At 41.3% G+C, this 17,275-nt stretch overlaps 1 protein-coding gene across 3 annotated transcripts in view; it reads right to left on the bottom strand.

Annotated features, from left to right (window-relative positions):
- Positions 1–17,275, bottom strand: part of Rspry1 (ring finger and SPRY domain containing 1) — a 45,494-nt gene that overhangs the window by 2,545 nt on the left and 25,674 nt on the right. For 2 of the 3 annotated variants that reach the window (XM_027405636.2, XM_027405635.2), the window contains 7 exons: positions 17,101–17,232; positions 15,446–15,561; positions 13,960–14,103; positions 10,922–11,033; positions 6,475–6,577; positions 6,006–6,158; positions 2,387–2,491 (listed from right to left, as the gene is read on the bottom strand). In XM_027405636.2, coding sequence (XP_027261437.1) covers positions 2,387–2,491; positions 6,006–6,158; positions 6,475–6,577; positions 10,922–11,033; positions 13,960–14,103; positions 15,446–15,561; positions 17,101–17,232 — 865 coding nt within the window. The remainder of the gene's footprint in view (positions 1–2,386; positions 2,492–6,005; positions 6,159–6,474; positions 6,578–10,921; positions 11,034–13,959; positions 14,104–15,445; positions 15,562–17,100; positions 17,233–17,275) is intronic. The other variant, XM_027405637.2, reaches the window with a different exon arrangement.

Below are 17,275 nucleotides of genomic sequence, written 5' to 3'. Positions count from 1 at the left end.
AGCCATCTCTCCAGTCCTCCTTGCTTTTCTTTATAGAAGCTCGACATACTTCTTGGCTGCATTCTTAGTTTTCTGCTTGTTTCCTAAGCCAGTATAAAAAGGACTTTCAAACAGATCTATGAACAGGTGGGTACTTACGTACACAGAAAGAAGAGGTGCTAACTTATGTTGTAAATCAAAGCAGTGTCAACAGCATCTTTGTTTTATCCCCAACATCTTAGAATGTTTCCAGCATGTAACCATTAAAAAGATGCTCATTAGTATGTCGTCATACCTACAATGCCAGCACTTGTGAAGCTGGGGCAGAGCAGCCTGGGCTCTATAACAAGACTTCATCTCAAAAACAAAATTTTCAAAAGAAAAAAAGAAAAGACGTTGCTCAGTGGTATAGCACCTGTCTAGAATGTGTGAGGGTCTGGGTTCTATCCTTGCACTGCCTAAAGATAACATGAAAACATATTTTAAAATATCATTAAGGAAACTTTTATCTATTAAAAAATTTTTTTAGATTTACTTATTTTTTCTGAGTTTTGCCTGTATGTCCATATTTCTGTGTACCACTTGCATGCCTGGTGCCCTCAGAGGTCAGAAGGCATGGGATCTCTTGGAATTATAGATGGCTGTGAACCACCATGTGTTTTCTTTTAGTGTGTTTGCCATGCAGATTTTGTAAAAATAGGGCTGTGGATTTATTTTGGGTATGATCAAGAGAAGTCTAAATAGATTTGGACTACTTCCCTCTGAAAATTGTAAAAAATTCACCAGTGAAACTTTCCAGGCTTAGTGCCTTTGGGAGGGAAGGCAAAAACAGACTTTATAACCATTCCATTTCTTTCCATAAGAAGAGTGATTTCATTTTCAGTCTCTTCTAAGGGTCAGGTCTCATCATTTATTTTTTCCTCATTTCTTTTATTCACAATCACTCTCAAAAAACTCTAAGCTATAACTCTAAGATATAAGAATATTTAGTTTAACTTCTTTACACTCCTAGTTTTGAAAAGGTGCAGCCTTTATACCATCTAACTGGATTGAGCTAAATCTTGTAATTCTTTTAATTTTCTTTCCAACTCTGTTTAGGATGTTGTAGAAACTATGACCACATATTCAGCAAAATTAGTTCTAAGTCTTGATTAGCCCTCATCAATGAGTCCTAATTGTGTTTTAAAAACCATAGGAAGGGCCAAAGGACTCAAAGATGAAGATCAGATCCTACTGTTTGGAAACAAAGATGGAAAAGGGCATCTACTTTAAATTCTGTATCTGCCTGTAAGGTCCTGATAACTAAATCCTGCAAAGGTATTCAATCTGAGAAATTCTGGGTTACAGAAGAGAAACTGCCATAGTTAGGGTGAAAAGAAAGACACTGCACACACTTCTAACAGCCTACTAGGTAACAACCTGCTTCAGAAGATCTTGCGTCTACAGGCTGAATCGTTCCTGGAATGGCAAAATGTGGTCCATAATTCTAGGATCGAGACACCTGGGCAATGAGGTGACTAAAGTTTTGTCAAAAATCACAGAAATATAAAGTGTTGGGACGTGATGGATACAAGAAGCTTGTACTGTCAGCTTGAGTATTGCTCATAGACAGTCAGCAAGTGTAAAAGGCCACGGCTGCTACACTGCTCACACCTTTCTATTAGCTGAATGGCTTTCTCAGGAAAGGCTGGCTTATTTGCTGCTCTGGTGATGCTAAGAAACTGTCCTACAGGATCCAGGATGTCCTGTAAGGTCCTTTTACAGAGCTGAGATTTGCCAAGATGATATAGAAGCTGCACTTCTTCAATGGCTAGAGTGTAAAAAGCTGGTGAGGTTACCTCTAAGTGGCGTCCCAAGAAGCTCACAAATATCACTAAGCCTTTCATATTTTGTAAAGCCAAAATTATATAAATTAGGCTTGGTGGCACACATCTTTAATCCCAGCACTTGGGAGAGGCAGGCACATCTCTTTGAGTTCAAGGCCAGCCTGGTCTACAGAGCAAGTTACAGGACAGCCAAAGCTACATAAAGAAACCCTGTCTTGAACACCCCTACTCCAAACGTGTGTGTGTGTGTGTGTGTGTGTGTGTGTGTGTGTGTGTGTGTGTGTGTGTGCGAGCGCGCGCCTATCTGATTAAACAAAAAGCAAAAATTCAAAAACAAGGATTTCTATATCAAATAGCTTGTTCTATTCCAGGTACTTTCTGGAAGATAGCAGATACAACTTGGCCACTTACTCCTCATTCAGCCTACTACAGTCCTAATAATCTAATAACCCTGATGAATAGCTATGGATCATTATACCATGAATAGCTGGGATCTAATACCCCAGAAGACATTCAAGAGCAGTATGAAATGTTGCTCAATGTGATGTGTGGAAGATGATCCAACAAGTGGCCCCTCTCACCTGTGTCCACATGGCTTCAGCTGTGTGTCTGCTACCTCATCACAACAGAGCGAACAGCAGTTCTCTCGAATACTGACCTGCTTCAGCAGAGCGAGGCGCCTGTGCCTGAGCAAACAGTGTGAAATTCATATCGTCAACAAGGAGTCAGTAGTGGGGCACATGAAATGCTCTCAAAAAGCCTCACATAGGGAAAATATCCGCCACAATCTTTGTTTAGTAAAGTTTTCACACATTTCAGCCTTAGCAGAGTGAAGGAAGCTTGACTGTCACTTTATAGATGAAACTAAAGCTCAATGAGATGATTTACCTAAAACTTAACAGAAATCAAATTCAAATCCTTTTATTAAGTCCAGTATTCTTTTACCAGCATATTTCAATTTGGTGAAAAGCACAGCCTTTCCCAGGGAAAACACTCACAGTTTTCCCACAAGGACAGGGGGCTTATGACATGTAGACTCCCTGAAAGTTTAGACACGTCAGGTTTGAACTCTTCCACTATACTTCCATTCAGCATGGACAGGAAAGCAGACAGGAAGGCTGTTTTCCTCAAGTTCACTTATGGGCTTGCTAAGTGACTGGCACTACCCCAAGCCCTGGCAATTCAGTAGTGAACAGGAGACCAAATAAGTGTCCTTAGCTAGGCATGGTGGCACACAGTGAGAATCAACATTTAGGAAGCTAGAATAGGGGGACCTCCATGAATCCTTAGCAGCCTGTGCTCTAGAGCAAACAGGGTGAAAAAAAAATAGCAACCCACAAACAGGAAAAGTAGTTAACTGCTTTTATTAAGCCAATGCTCTAGCATGGCAGCGGGGGAGACAGAACTAAAAATGATAATGTTAAATGCTGACAAATACCATGACACAAAATAAACTGGGAAAAAGGGACAGAAGTGCTCACATGTGTGAGAGGCGTATGGGTTAGGATGATGGCAGCCAAGGGGGGCATCACTAAGCAAACTTTAGTAAACATGTGAAGGCATACAGGAATTGAGCCTTACTCTCTGAGAGACCATTCTAGGCAGCAGCAATAGAGAAACTGGAATGGAAATGGGGTTATTAACAGATAGATGAAGGAAGACCACAGGAGAAGCGGTGGCCAATTGTGGCTGACTACCGTAGCTAAGGATGTTTGTGCTTCACTGTATGATTCTTTTAAAGTTTTGTGTGCATTTGAATTTAGCATGATAAAGAGGTTAATAAAAATACATGAAGAGAACAGAGAATAAACATATATAAACAACAAATTCGAGGTAGTAGCTGCAATCCTCCTGCTTCAGCTTCTGTAGTAGCTGGGATTAGAGGCCTACACTGCAAAGCCTGTGTCACTGTCAGAGAAAACAAAGTCTAGCTTCAGAATGAAATAGACTTAACTTGTAATCTGTTGTTCTTATTCAAGATGGGACAAACTCTGAGTGTTACATGAATATTAGTCACCAAGGTGATGAGCATAAACTGGCCATAAAAGATGACTTCCTAAGCCTATTCTGGAAAGTTTTAACCCTGAAGCAGGGGAACTTATAGGTGCATCAGTTGTGCCTTTCACGTGAAATATGAGCCTCACTCCAGGAAAAGGCAGGCAGACAAAGGACTGAGGTATGACAGATGGAGGGAGGTGTCACCTCAGACTTTCACCAAGAGAGCACCACGACAAACTGCATAGAAACTCTAAGAACAAACCTCAGGTGACTGAACACAATCCAAGTGTATAGTCTTAGACTATTGCCAAGGCTCTGCTGCTCCTACTGAGACATGTTCTATTCATCTGAAACTGCTGAGTCACTGAGACAGGGTGTAAGGTAAAGAAAGAGGGCTGCTTACACACCTATGTTTTGCTTCAAAACAAATAAGTCAGGGTTTCACTGCATTATCCTTACATTTATGGGTATTGCATATAGTTCAACACAAGCTATGCCCTGGCCAGTATTATCTCCTCGACTGCTGAGGGACTATCTTATTGATATAACACTAGTAATATGAATCCCCTGCCTCATACTGGCCCAGGCAGCTGCCCTGTTAAAAAATGATAAGCTTTGACTCACAACGTGTAACAGGCTTCAACAAGTAGTAATTACCAAGAAGCAGCTAGAGTCTCTCCCTAGCTGAACAAACAGACTACATTCATCTTATAAGAAAGTCAAACAGGCATTCATTCAGGGAGACAAGGCCAATGTTAGTTTCTGTCAAACAAGGGCAATGAAATTTTACCTGAGATGGCTTTCCTTGTGTTAATGGCTGTAGAACAGTGTTAGCATGCTTGCTATGCAGTTTAAACCCAAAAGGAGATTGTTTCAATAAATCAAGTCTATTAACAGATGTACTGATTTTCCAATATTAAGGACATTTATAAAGATATTCCAGTGAAATTAGTTTGCATGTGTGTGTTTGTGTGTGTGTGTGTGTGTGTGTGTGTATGTGTGTGTATGTGTGTGTATGTGTGTGTGTGAATGTGTTCTATTTTTCTGTTTTTGTTTTGTTTTTTGTTTTTTGAGACAGGGTTTCTCTGTATTGCTTTGGAGCCTGTCCTGAACTTACTCTGTAGACAAAGCTGGCCTTGAACTCACAGAGATCCTCCTGCCTCTGCCTCCCTAGGGCTGGGATTAAAGGCATGTGCCACCAATGTCAGGCTATTTTTCTGATTTTTATTATATTTTTTTGAGACAGGCTCTCTCTTTTCTGACTCCAGGGTGGCTTCAAACTCACAATGATTGTCCTACCTCTGCCTCCTCAGTGCTGGGATTTAAAGTAGGTGCCACTACACTAGCCCTTGTAGGGAGACACCATAACCACATCTCCTAAGGGCTGGCTACAGGTGTGCTTAACCACGCCTGTCAGGGCATGGTCAAGGGGTGTTCAGGATGACTCGTGGGGGTTCTTAAGGTGCTGCAGACACGTGGGACGCCTTCTCTCTGACCACACTAGCTAGTGACCTGTGGGCACACTCTGGCTTGCTAAAGAAATCTTAGCCTTATGGACTATGGATCATCTTTGAGTGCACACATCTCGGAATAATCAACAAGCCCTTTTCTGATTTTTATATCAACACTATTTAACTCATAAAAAGAATGTATACATGCTCCTTCATTCGGTTCTATAATACTTTAAATCAGTGGTTCTCAGCATTCCTAATGCTGCAACCCTTTAATACAGTTCTTCATGTTGTGGTAACTTCCAACCATAAAATTATTTTCACTGCTATTTTGTAACTATAATTTTGCTACTGTTATGAATTGAAATGTAAATGCCTGTGTTTTCTGAATGCGTTAGGCAACTTGAGAGGGGTCATTCGGCCCCCAGGGTGAGAACTGCTTCTTTAAATGATGATGAAACTATCACTCACAATTTGATAGAGAGATCTTGTGAAAACACCTGCTTTTGCCAGACAAAGCTTTTAATTTCTGTTTTCAAATAATTTTACACTATGTCCTGTTCAGTATTGGTTTGTATGTATCTTTCTGGGATCTGTTTTACTAACTTCTATTTCCCAGAAAGCCAACCTTTTTATTGAGATTACTTGTTCAAAATTACTTGTTCAATGCTGAAAAACATCTCCCATAAGGTGTTATGATTTTCCATGAGATACACAAGACAGTCTGGAAAGAGCCTGGACAGTCTCTTACCTTGGCAAAATGATCTTTTCTTCAGCTGTCAGGAAGGCGTAATCATTAAAAGTGCTAAATTTCATAGATGGTGGGTATTTGAATGGTTTTGCTCCAAAATTGAACTCACACTGTTGATATGACATGAAACTAGCTGCAGCAAAAAATCCTGATCTACAAATAAAATGAGCACAGAGGTAATCAGAATTTATAAAACCAACTTCACATACAGAGTCATTTTGAGAAAGCCAAAGTGAGCCAGTCACTTTGGGAGAGGGGAAGCAGGACAGATGATATTAACCTAGTCAGGTCTGTGAGCCAGGGGAGACACCTTTATCGTTCTGTATCAAACTCTAGGACACCGAGGACACTGAAATAAACGTATTTTCATAATTGTTTAGATAAATGAATAAAGGTGTTCATTTTTTTATTCTTGAGAAAAGTGCATTCCATGAATCTACTCGGTCTTAAGCTGAAAGGAGCTACTTACACGGTAGATGAAAAGACTTGCTTCTCAGGAGGCAGCTGGTTGCCATTTAAAAAGAAGATCATTTGCTTTTCATTCAAGTCTAACAGAAAACCTACTGTGTCTCCTAGAAGATAAACCAAACACTGTTAGGCTTGTGCTACCCAGATCCCAGAAGGGACTCAATGGCCTGTGCTAAGCCACATATTCAACACGCTTATCTTTGTTTCCTGTGCGGCTTATCTGACCCTCACACAGCAATATGTTCATGCATCGTTAAAGGAAAAAGGCTTCCATTAGACTGTGACAAGCCACCAATTGTATACGATGCACCCCAATTTCAAGATACTAAAATGTGAAAAAAATGTACATGTTGGGCAAGATAAAATTATGTGCCTCTTGGACAATATATGAAACTCCCTAGATATCAACTACAAAAATGTTTTTTGTTTTGAAACATACATTCTCTCTGATCTTTTAAAATGAGATCTCGTTTTTTTTGTTTGTTTTAGTTTATAATAAAATACTGAAAAGCACTAAAAGTTATTTTTTATTGTTTGTTTTTGGATTTTCTGAGACAGGATCTTTGTGTGCAGCTTTAGCTCGCCTCAAACTGCATATGTAGGCCAAGATGGTCTCAAAGATGAACCCGCCTACTTCACTCAGCCTCTTGAATAGCAGGATTATAGGTACATCCCACCATACCAAGCCAATTATTTTTTATTCTGCATTTTTTTTTAAGACAGTGTCTCTAGCTCAGGCTGGCTTTGAACTTGGTTTGTACTTGAGGATAACCTTGAACTTTTACTACTATTGCCTCTACCTCATGAGTCCTAGGGTTACTGGTTATACCACTATACCCAGATTGTTCAGTGCTAGAGATGGAACCTAGGGCCTCCATATGTGGCAGACAAGCACTCTACCACCTGAGCTACATCTCTAGCCCTAGTAGTGTGATTTTTCATAACCTAGAAACCTGTTCAGGAAATGAAGCATAACAATGGAAAATATATACATACCAATTTAAATGATTAAAAAAATTCTCTAGGGTTGCAGAGGTAGCTCAGCAGTTGAGAGCACTGACTGTTCTTCCAGAGGACCTGAGCTTGAATCCCAGCACCCACATGGTAGTTTATGACCATCTCTAACTCCAGTTCCCTTATGGCTCTCATGGGCACATATGGTATACAAACATACATATATGCAAAACCACCCACACACATTTACATATGTTTATTTACACAGACACATAATATATATATGTGTGTGTATGTCCTAGTTGTTTAATATTCTGTCAATGTGACATAAACTAGGAGTTATCTGGGAAGAAGAACCTCATTAGAGAAAGCATTCCACATCAGACTGGCCTGTAGGCAAGTCTACTGGGCATTTCTTTGATTCAGCTCTTTGTGAGTGGCACATTCCTGGGCAGACAGCACAGGGTGTGTGGGGTATAAGAAAGCTACTGAGCAAGCCAGTAAGCAGCATTCCTCCATGACTTCTGCTTTAGCTCCTGCCTCAAGGCTCCTCAGTGATGGATTGTTAGCTAGAATTAGAAAAATGAAATAAACCCTTTCCTCCCCAAGTTGATTTTGGCCATGGTATTCTATCACAGAAATGGAAACCCTAATTAAAATGTGTGCCTCTGTGTGTGTGTGTGTGTGTGTGTGTGTGTGTGTGTGTGTGAAGATAGATAGATAGATAGATAGATAGATAGATAGATAGGGGAATTAAAATTGCTTTGCACTTTTCTATTTTTTTTTCTTTCTTTTTTTTTTCTTTTTTCTTTTGGTTTTTCGAGACAGGGTTCCTCTGTGGCTTTGGAGGCTGTCCTGGAACTAGCTCTTGTAGACCAGGCTGGCCTCGAACTCAGTGATCCGCCTGCCTCTGCCTCCCGAGTGCTGGGATTAAAAGCGTGCGCCTCCAACGCCCGGACACTTTTCTATTTTTCAAATTTTAAAACAATAAATGTCTTCAGATATATTTCCTTAAATTCTGATTAAAAAAAATGTCAGGGTGGTGGTGGCACAATCCTTTAATCCCAACACTTGGGAGGCAGAAGCAGGCGGTCTGGTCTACAGAGTTCCAGGATAACCAGGACTGTTTCACATAGAAACTGACTATCAACCCCTCCTTCCCCCCTAAAAAAGACAGCCTTTAAGAAGCCAGGCATTGTGGCACAATCTTTTAACCCTGGCATTTGGGAAGCAGAAGGAGGAGGATTGCTCCAGGTTCTAGGCCAGGCCAGCCCTACCTTAAAAAAAAAAAAAAAAATGTTTTGAAGACAGATGCCTCTATGAAACGCATAAGCTAAAAGTGCCTTCAAAAACCTAGGTGCCCAAGGTGAGCATGGTAGTATACACCTTTAATTCCAGCACTTGGGAGGCAGGGGCAGGTGGATCTCTGTGAGTTCTATATCATCCAGGTCTACATAGTGAGTTCCAAGACAGCAAGGACCATGTAGACTGTCTCAAACAACAACCAAACCAAACCAAACCAAACCAAACCAACCTAGGCGCCCTTCTAGTTTTGCAGATTCATCCATTCCCTTTTCCACACTATCAATTAAGTTCTATGTGAGTGGTCAAATCTCTGTTTTCTTAGCATGGGTAGCAATTCAGTTCATAATGTTGATTAGTGTAAGACAATGAGAGAAGGATGCATGGAGAAAGAGCTAAGCTATTTTCCTTATCTAGCTCTAATCCTGAGAATAAAGAGGTTCCATTCCTTACTTATGGAACATAATTCCACATAACACCATTATAGCATGGCCTCTGACTACCAAATACCTATTCTATAACCATTTTATCTCTGAGAATATCCTCATTTTAGTGTCACAACAATTCCAGTGTCCTTAACATATCCATGGTCTCTTTAATTCACAATACAAACACAAAGAGAAAACTAGACTTCACAGTAATTTTGTGGTGTGTGTGTTACTGGGCATCAAATACAGAGCTTCAGGATTAGTAGGCAATTGCTTTACATTGAGTTACAAACAACCCTTTTGTAACTGTAAGAGTAGGTGGGAATAGTGACTCACACCTATAATCTTGCACTTGGGAGGCTGAGGCCAGATCATGGTACAAAGTAACTTCTAGGGCTTTGTGCACTACAGAGTAAAACTCTATCTCAAAACTGACTGTAGGAGGGTTGTTGTATTTTTTTTTCCAGTAAGAATTGCATACTGTTTTTTTCTAATTTGTATTATTTTTTAGAAGATTCTTTAATGTTATTTCATGTGTATGTGTGTGCATTTGTGTAAATATATGCCACATGAATATATGTGCCAGTAGAAGCCAGAAGAGGGAGTCAGATCCCTCAGAGCTGGAGGTACAGGCAGTTATAAGTTGCTAGGAACTGAACTCACTTCTCTGAAATAACAGCAAATGCCCCCTATCTATATTGGGGCAGCACCTCACTATGTGGCTATGACTAGCCTGGAACTAGCTATATAGGCCAGGCTGGGCTTGAACTCAGTGATCCACTTGTCTCTGCCTTGTAAGTGCTGAGATTAAATGCATGTGCCACCATGCCATTTTATTTTTAAAAGATTTAGTTTTATAGTTTTAAATGGTACTGTGGTGGTTTGAATGAAAATGGCCCCCATAGATACTAGGGTATGGCATTATTGTAGGGATGACTGTATTGGAATAGGTGTGGTCTTGTTAGAGGAAGTATGTCACCAGGGATGGGTTTTGAGGTTTCAGAAGCTCAAGCCAGGCCCACTGTCCCTCTCTCTTCCTGCTGCTTGTCCAACCAGATGTAGAACTCCTTGCTTCTTCGCCAGCACCATGTCTGCCTGGGTGCCACCATGCTTCTCACCATGACAACAACAGACTAAACCTCAGATCCTGAAAGCCAGCCCCAATTAAATGTTTTCCTTTATAAGAGTTACCACGGAGCTGGGCATTGGTGGCACACGCCTTTAATCCCAGCACTTGGGAGGCAGAGGCAGGCGGATCTCTGTGAGTTCGAGGCCAGTCTGGTCTCCAGAGTGAGTACCAGGATAGGCTCCAAAGCTACACAGAGAAACCCTGTCTCGAAAAACCAAAGAGTTGCCATGGTCATGGTGTCTCTTCACAGCAATAGAACACTGACTAAGACAGAAGTGTACATATTTAATGTGAGTGCAGGTGCCCATGGATGCTAGAAGGTATTTGATTCCCCTGGAGCTGGAGTTAGAGGCAGTTGGGAGACACCCAACATGGGTTCTGGAAACTGACCTCAGATCCTCTGGAAAAGCAGCACATGTTTCTACATGTGAGCCATCTCTCCAGCACCAAAGAATTTAATATTCTGAAATGCTTTTGCTTCAGAAGGGTTGCCACCATAGATAAGTTTATCAGGGAGGAGCATTTACAATCATGGCAGTCTCCTATGAAGATATTCTAAAGCCTACCATAGTAAATGCCTGCTAATAACTAGATGTCCTAACCCAGGTGACAAATTCAAGGTGAAGAATGCATACCTTCCTTCCAGCACGGGTGCACATGAGGCTTACTTCTGGCATTGTACCAAATCAGCTGCCGGCAGCCATCATAGGCACAGGAGTACTCATCATCCCCAATGCCGTATCCTTCCTGGAGAGAAACAAGGCCCAAGATTAACAAGACTCTACCTGCTCTAACCTGGGGACACCTAGTAGGTGGTATCCTAACTTTTTTTGAACAAAGGAACAGCCTATGGTACTTGGAAGATACCAAAAGTTTGACCCTAGTCAAAAGAAGCCTAGTTCCAAGTAAACAGACACTAGCTTTGCCAATGAAGATCTAAGCGGCTCCTTTGCTGCAGCCCTTCCATACTTGTCAGTTCATTTGTTCTATGCCACCATGAAGCCGCTGTCGTTCCTAGAAAAGGAAACAGCTTCCTTGTAGACTGGTACTAAGAAAAACAGATTTCAGTTTAGACTTAAACTTCCAACACCTTTAGCCTTGCCACTTCCCTGTGGCCAAGCAAATAACTTTCTTGAATGTGGTGGATTCAAAATGTCCATATCATCAGATTGTATGAATGGATACTCAGCTCAAAACTATTTTGAGAACAGTCCAATTTGAAAATCTTATAGGTTCTCAGCAATTTCTTTTATTACTTGCTATCCTTCAATTATTGCCCAGAATTATTAACATACAAGGGTGAATGGGAGCCAGGCACACCTATAATCCCAGTACTTAGGAGGCAGAGGCAGGAAGAGGAGGATTCATGAGACCCTGTCTCAACAAATGAATGGGGTGAGCGAGATCTTTTATTACTATTCTTTTAACTTTTATTAATTCTTTGTGGATTTCACATCAGGCATAAAATCTCACTTATCTCCCCAGCCCCTCACATTCACCCTCTGTCCTTGCAACTTCCCCCCAAAAATAAAGCAAAATTTAACAGAAAACATAAAAACCAAACCAAACAACAACAACAAAAAAACAAAATAAAAAAGAAGAATCTCATTGTGGAAGCTATAATATTACTCTGTGAGTCACACAGTTTACCCTTTAGTCCATTCATCTTCACTTGTGTTTATTGCTATTAGTTATTGGTCTGATTGAGGCCTCTGGCTTCTGCTATACTATTGATAATGGGCTCTCAGTGGGGCTGGCTCCTCTTGAATAACCCGCTGTTGTCATTTGTTGTGGAGATCTTGCAGTTTTAGATCTGTAGGTTTGTCCCCTTCGCATGTTCCAACAGTTCACAGAAGAGGTGGATGTTGCAGTGGGGCCTCAGATCCCCTGCATATAGTGGGATAACTCACAGCACTGGTTCTGGGCCTGGGTAGTAGCTGGGTTGGTCAGCCTGCCAGTTTTCCCTCATTGTGACTACTTGGGTGAGCTCCAGCACTGCCTCAGCTAGCTCACCCAATGCAGTCTGCAGCAAGGAGTGGGACCAGTTCTCCTGCTCTCAGGTCAGGATCACCTACACTCACACTACCAGGGCCAGCTCAACTCTTTTGCCCAGGTGAGGTATAGGGTCCTCTCTCCCAGGAGGGGGCAAAAGGGGAAGAGGTCAGGATCAGCTATCCTACTCTCATGTTCTCAGAATTGGCTTACAAAAGGGTTAGCTGCAGAGTGTGGGGGTTGGGGAGGTGGTCATCGAGATCATACTGCCAACAAACAAAGAAACAAAGAAACAGACAAAGTACGGATGGGGAGATGGTTAGGTGAATGAAGGCACTGGTTTGATCTCTGGGACCCAAAAGGTGGGAAGAGAGAACTGACTCCCACAAGTTGTCCTCCAACCTTCACACGCATGTCATGGGGCATGCATACTGTTCCTGTCCAATAAAATAAATTATAATAAAATATTTTTTAAAGATTCATTTTATTGTATGTATGTATGTATGTATGTATGTATGTATGTATGTATTTTATGTATGAATGGGTACCTAAAGAGGCCAGAATGGGGCCTCAGATCCCCTGCATATAGTTGGTTATAGGTCATCCAACATGGGTGCTAGAAACCAAATTCAGTCCTCTGGAAGAGCAGCAAGTGCTCTTAACAACTAACCCATCTCTCCAGCTCACAGAAGAACAGTTTTTTAAAGGGAAGAAAAAATGAGAAATAGAAGTATGGAAGAAGAGGAAGAGACAGAAGCAAGGAAAAGTATCCATCTGAAGGAAGGACTCATGACACTCCCCTATCAGTGATTATCCCAGGTCTGCTTACTATAGCAGATTTAGACTTCCCTTTGTAGACCAGGCTGGCCTTGAACTCACAGAGGTAGGTCACTTGCCTCTGCCTTCCAGGTGCTGGGATTAAAGTTGTGTGCCATTACCACCTGACACAGTCCTTTTTTTACAAGATGTATTTTAATGTTTTTACTTATGTGTATGTTAGTGTGTGAGTGCCATATGTGTGTGGGTACCCACAGAGGCCAGAAAGGGTTGTTGGATCTTCTGGATCTGGAGTTACAAGTGGTTCTAAGCAGCTTCATGTGGGTACTAGAAACCAAACTCAGGTCTTCTGGGATGAGCAGGAAGCACTCAACTGCTGAGTCATCTCTCTGGCCTCCTATAAGGTTCCCAAAACTTCATCTCAAGGTAAAAATCATCCATTGCCAACAAGGCTGTGGTAGCACACACCTTTACTCCTAGCACTTGGGAGGCAGAGACAGGTGGATCTCTGAGTTCAAGGTCAGCAAGTTCTAGGATAGCCAGGGCCGCACAGAAAAACCTGGTCTCAAAATAACAAAACACAAAATGGAAAAAAAAAAAAAATCCCTTGTCACAGTTTGAGAACTGGGTCCTAAATGTGGCTGGGACTACAGGAGAACCATAAAAACACACCTCTAGGGAGTAAACTGAAGTGAACTTAAAACTCAAGGGAAAAAGCCCAGAGGTTGAGCGGCATTTCCACTTGTTTCCTATTTCTACATCAGCATGGCAAGCCTCTGTTAGGAATCTGGCACCACCAAGCTACTGAGCAACCTGAAAAATAAACACATCTGAGTATCTCTACCCGTCCCCCAGAAAAGCAAGCTGCTGCTGCTGCTTCCTGTGCATGCCCCCTGGTACTCACGTGGTTGAGAAACTTGCTGTCTCGAGTAGCCCAGCCAATCTGCATGACACCAGAAGTGACCACTGTTACTTCGTAGTACCACACCCCAGTATCTACACAAAAAGTGCAGCGTACACTCTCAAAGGAGGAGGCATCACAGCGAGCCTGGCAGAACCAAGGAGTACAAATGGATTCATCAGTGTCTGACGACCACCAAGTAACTGGCAGAGGGGAGGAGGGATGGAGTTTTCCTTATCAAAGTGGATACCACTGTCCATCTTCAGTGATTTAAAAAAGCATAAGCCCGAGTGAAGCAACCCTTTTATTACTTCAGTTTGACTCCTAGGATTTCAAAGATAGCTGCAACTGCAAGTAGTCAAAGCTACTGGCTTTGTTTTTCAGTTCTTAGAGAGCTTGCTTTGAGTTCAGAATCTTTACAAATGCAAACATGTCTTCATCAGACAGGGAAGGGTAAAAACAGGGTACCTGTATATAATTCAAAGCAAAAAAAAAAAAAAAATGGCAGAAGGGATTTGTCAACTATTGTTCAAACTGTACTTTAATACTGAAATGCCTTGTCCTGTGGTGCTTTCCTATATATAAGTAGCTCTTACATCAACCTGCACTATAAAATTGGCTATATTCAACATGGGGTCTAGTACAATTGGCTATGTGGGCATTTGCAAAAGGAGAGGCTTCTTTGGGAAACACTTGTCTTCATACTTTTAGTTGAATAAAATGGCAAAGATTAAAAACAGGTATGAAGCTAAGAGAGATGTCTCAGCAGTTAAGATCATCCTTGGCTACAAAGGATGTAGGTTTGGGTCCCAGCACCCACATGGTAGCTCACAAACTTCTGTAACTCCAGATCCAGGGGATGCACATACTGGCCTCCGCAGGCACCAGGCAAGAAAATAGGACATAGACATACATGCAGGCAAAATACCCATATACATACGATAAAGTATTTTGAAATGTTTAAAAACATCTATTTACGTGGGGCTTTGGTGACGCACACCTTTAATCCCAGCACTCGGGAGGCAGAGGCAGGCAGATCTCTGTGAGTTCGAGGCCAGCCTGGTCTACAGAGTGAGTTCCAGGACAGGCTCCAAAACAATACAGAGAAACCCTGTCTTGAAAAAAACCAACCAACCAATCAAACAACCCCCCCCCTCAAAAAAAAAACCAAAACATCTATTTAGCTAGGGCTGTAAGTCAGTAATAGAACACTTATTTAGCAATTGTGAGTACTACAAACAAACAATTCAGACATATTTGAACTATTCAACTAGCACTGTCATGTTACAATAGATAAAGTAATGTGGGATGTAACAGAGTGAATTAACAGAGTGAATTAATTCTTCATCCCTACCACTTTTACCTCTAACTACTGTTCAGATAGAAGAAAAGTTCCTACCTATTCTGTTAGACATTGCTTGTTCTAAAGCAGAGCATGAAAAATGGAACAAAGTAATTTTAGCCCTCAAAAGGTCTGTGAAAGCTTTACCTCCAGGCCATGAGGTGAGATCTTCAAGTACTCGCTGACATCATTGCTGTTCAGCATGGCCCTAATATTATTCAAGTCCACTTTCTCGTAGGTTAGTTGTCTGCCTTCTTTTAAAACTGCAAAAGAAAAGGTGGTCATGTTTCCTAGGGCATGCTGTGCTGATTTGGAAAAAAGGGAAAACTGTCATCTCCAGCTGCCACACTTGTCAAAGAAAGGAGAACTAGTAGGGCCTAACATTTTAGCTGTGCTGTTACGTGGATCAAGCATAGGTCAGAAAAGGCAGCACTGTGGGTGTGGTGTTCACAGTGTCTGTATTTACTATAGTGCATGAAATAAAATCCAAATAGCAGGTCTCACTGTGTAGCCCTGACTGGCCTAAAACTTGCCATGTAGACCAGGCATTCTAGAACCAACAGAAATCTACCTGTCTCTATCTCCCAAGTACAGGATTAAAAGTGTGTGCTACCATGCTCAGGTTAGGTTTTTTTTTTTTGGGGGGGGGGCAGAGTCTAACATGACTCAGGTTGAGTTTAAACTATGTAGCTGAGGATGACCTTGAACTTTTTGCCTCTCAAATGCTAAGATTATAGCTATCTGTCCTCAATCCCAGCTTCCAAATTGCATTTATTCAGAATTACTCTTTAACTAGCACTACATAGGTTTTACTCTATGTTAGAGCAAGAATTGGATGTTATGTGTTTAACTGTGCATTAGCACAGTGCTAACAATAGAGACAGGTAATTTTACAGCAGCTAGGTTTGTATTCTAGTAGCCAGTGGAGGAAAAAAAGTTAAAAATAACTGCCACCGTGTAAATAAAAATTAATTTTGGTTTGAAGAGACCATCTGAGCTAAGAAAAGTACAGAGAAGGTAGATTGCTTTACTAGCATGAACAAGGTTCTATACCCCATGCCTAGCACTGAAAATTTAATTAAAAAATAGGCATTCTGACTTTTTTTTTCCTAGTCTCCCTCATCACGCTATCTTCCTACCATCCTGCCATGGCAAACCGAGAGCTCTGAAACTATGGAACTAAAATATATAAATCTTCCCATTAGGTTGTTTATGTAAGACATTTTGTCACATGACAATAAAAACACCACACATGCATACATAAAAGAAAAGACAAAGAAGAAAGTACAAGTGTGAACAGGTCCAGAGGTGGAGCTAGCAGGACCTAGTTGGAGGGCAGTGAGGAAAGTGTGTGCTGTCAAGTTCTCAGAGCTATATAATTGAGGCATCTGATTCAGCAGGTGTCAGTAAAGGTCTATGAACTGGAGAAGGCTGGAATTAGAAGCATTCCATTTAATTCTCATCTGAAATGTGCCTAGGACACTTTTCTATTAGGGTATAAACAACTTGCACTAGAGATGCATATTAAGAACTCCTACTCACTACAGCAAAAGGAAGGCTATTGATCTTACTGAAGACAGGGATTTAGAAATGTAAACAAATTCTGGCTGGTGAGACTCCTCAGCAGGTACTGGCACTTGCCTGATGACATGGAACCCATATGGAAAAAGAGAACCAACTCCTGAAACTTATCCTCTAACCTCTACATATGTGCACACCAACCCCCACCCAACACAACATAAATAAAAGTATTAATATATAGAAGCAGAAACACATTTTAGTAAAGGACAACACCTACTTACAGAGATTGTCTAAGCTCCACTGGGCACAAAAGCCAACTTGACGCTTCAGATAATCAGGATCATCAGCCCACAACTCTAAGGTGACCAGTCGGTCACTAATACTGGATTCAGAGATAGTCAATTTATTTTCACCTGTTTGGAAGGATGAAATCTTTAGATGATAATGGAAGAGGAG

Source organism: Cricetulus griseus, chromosome 3 (assembly GCF_003668045.3).
Source record: "Cricetulus griseus strain 17A/GY chromosome 3, alternate assembly CriGri-PICRH-1.0, whole genome shotgun sequence".
NCBI lineage: Eukaryota > Metazoa > Chordata > Mammalia > Rodentia > Cricetidae > Cricetulus > Cricetulus griseus.
This window is presented reverse-complemented; position numbering and strand designations above follow the sequence as displayed.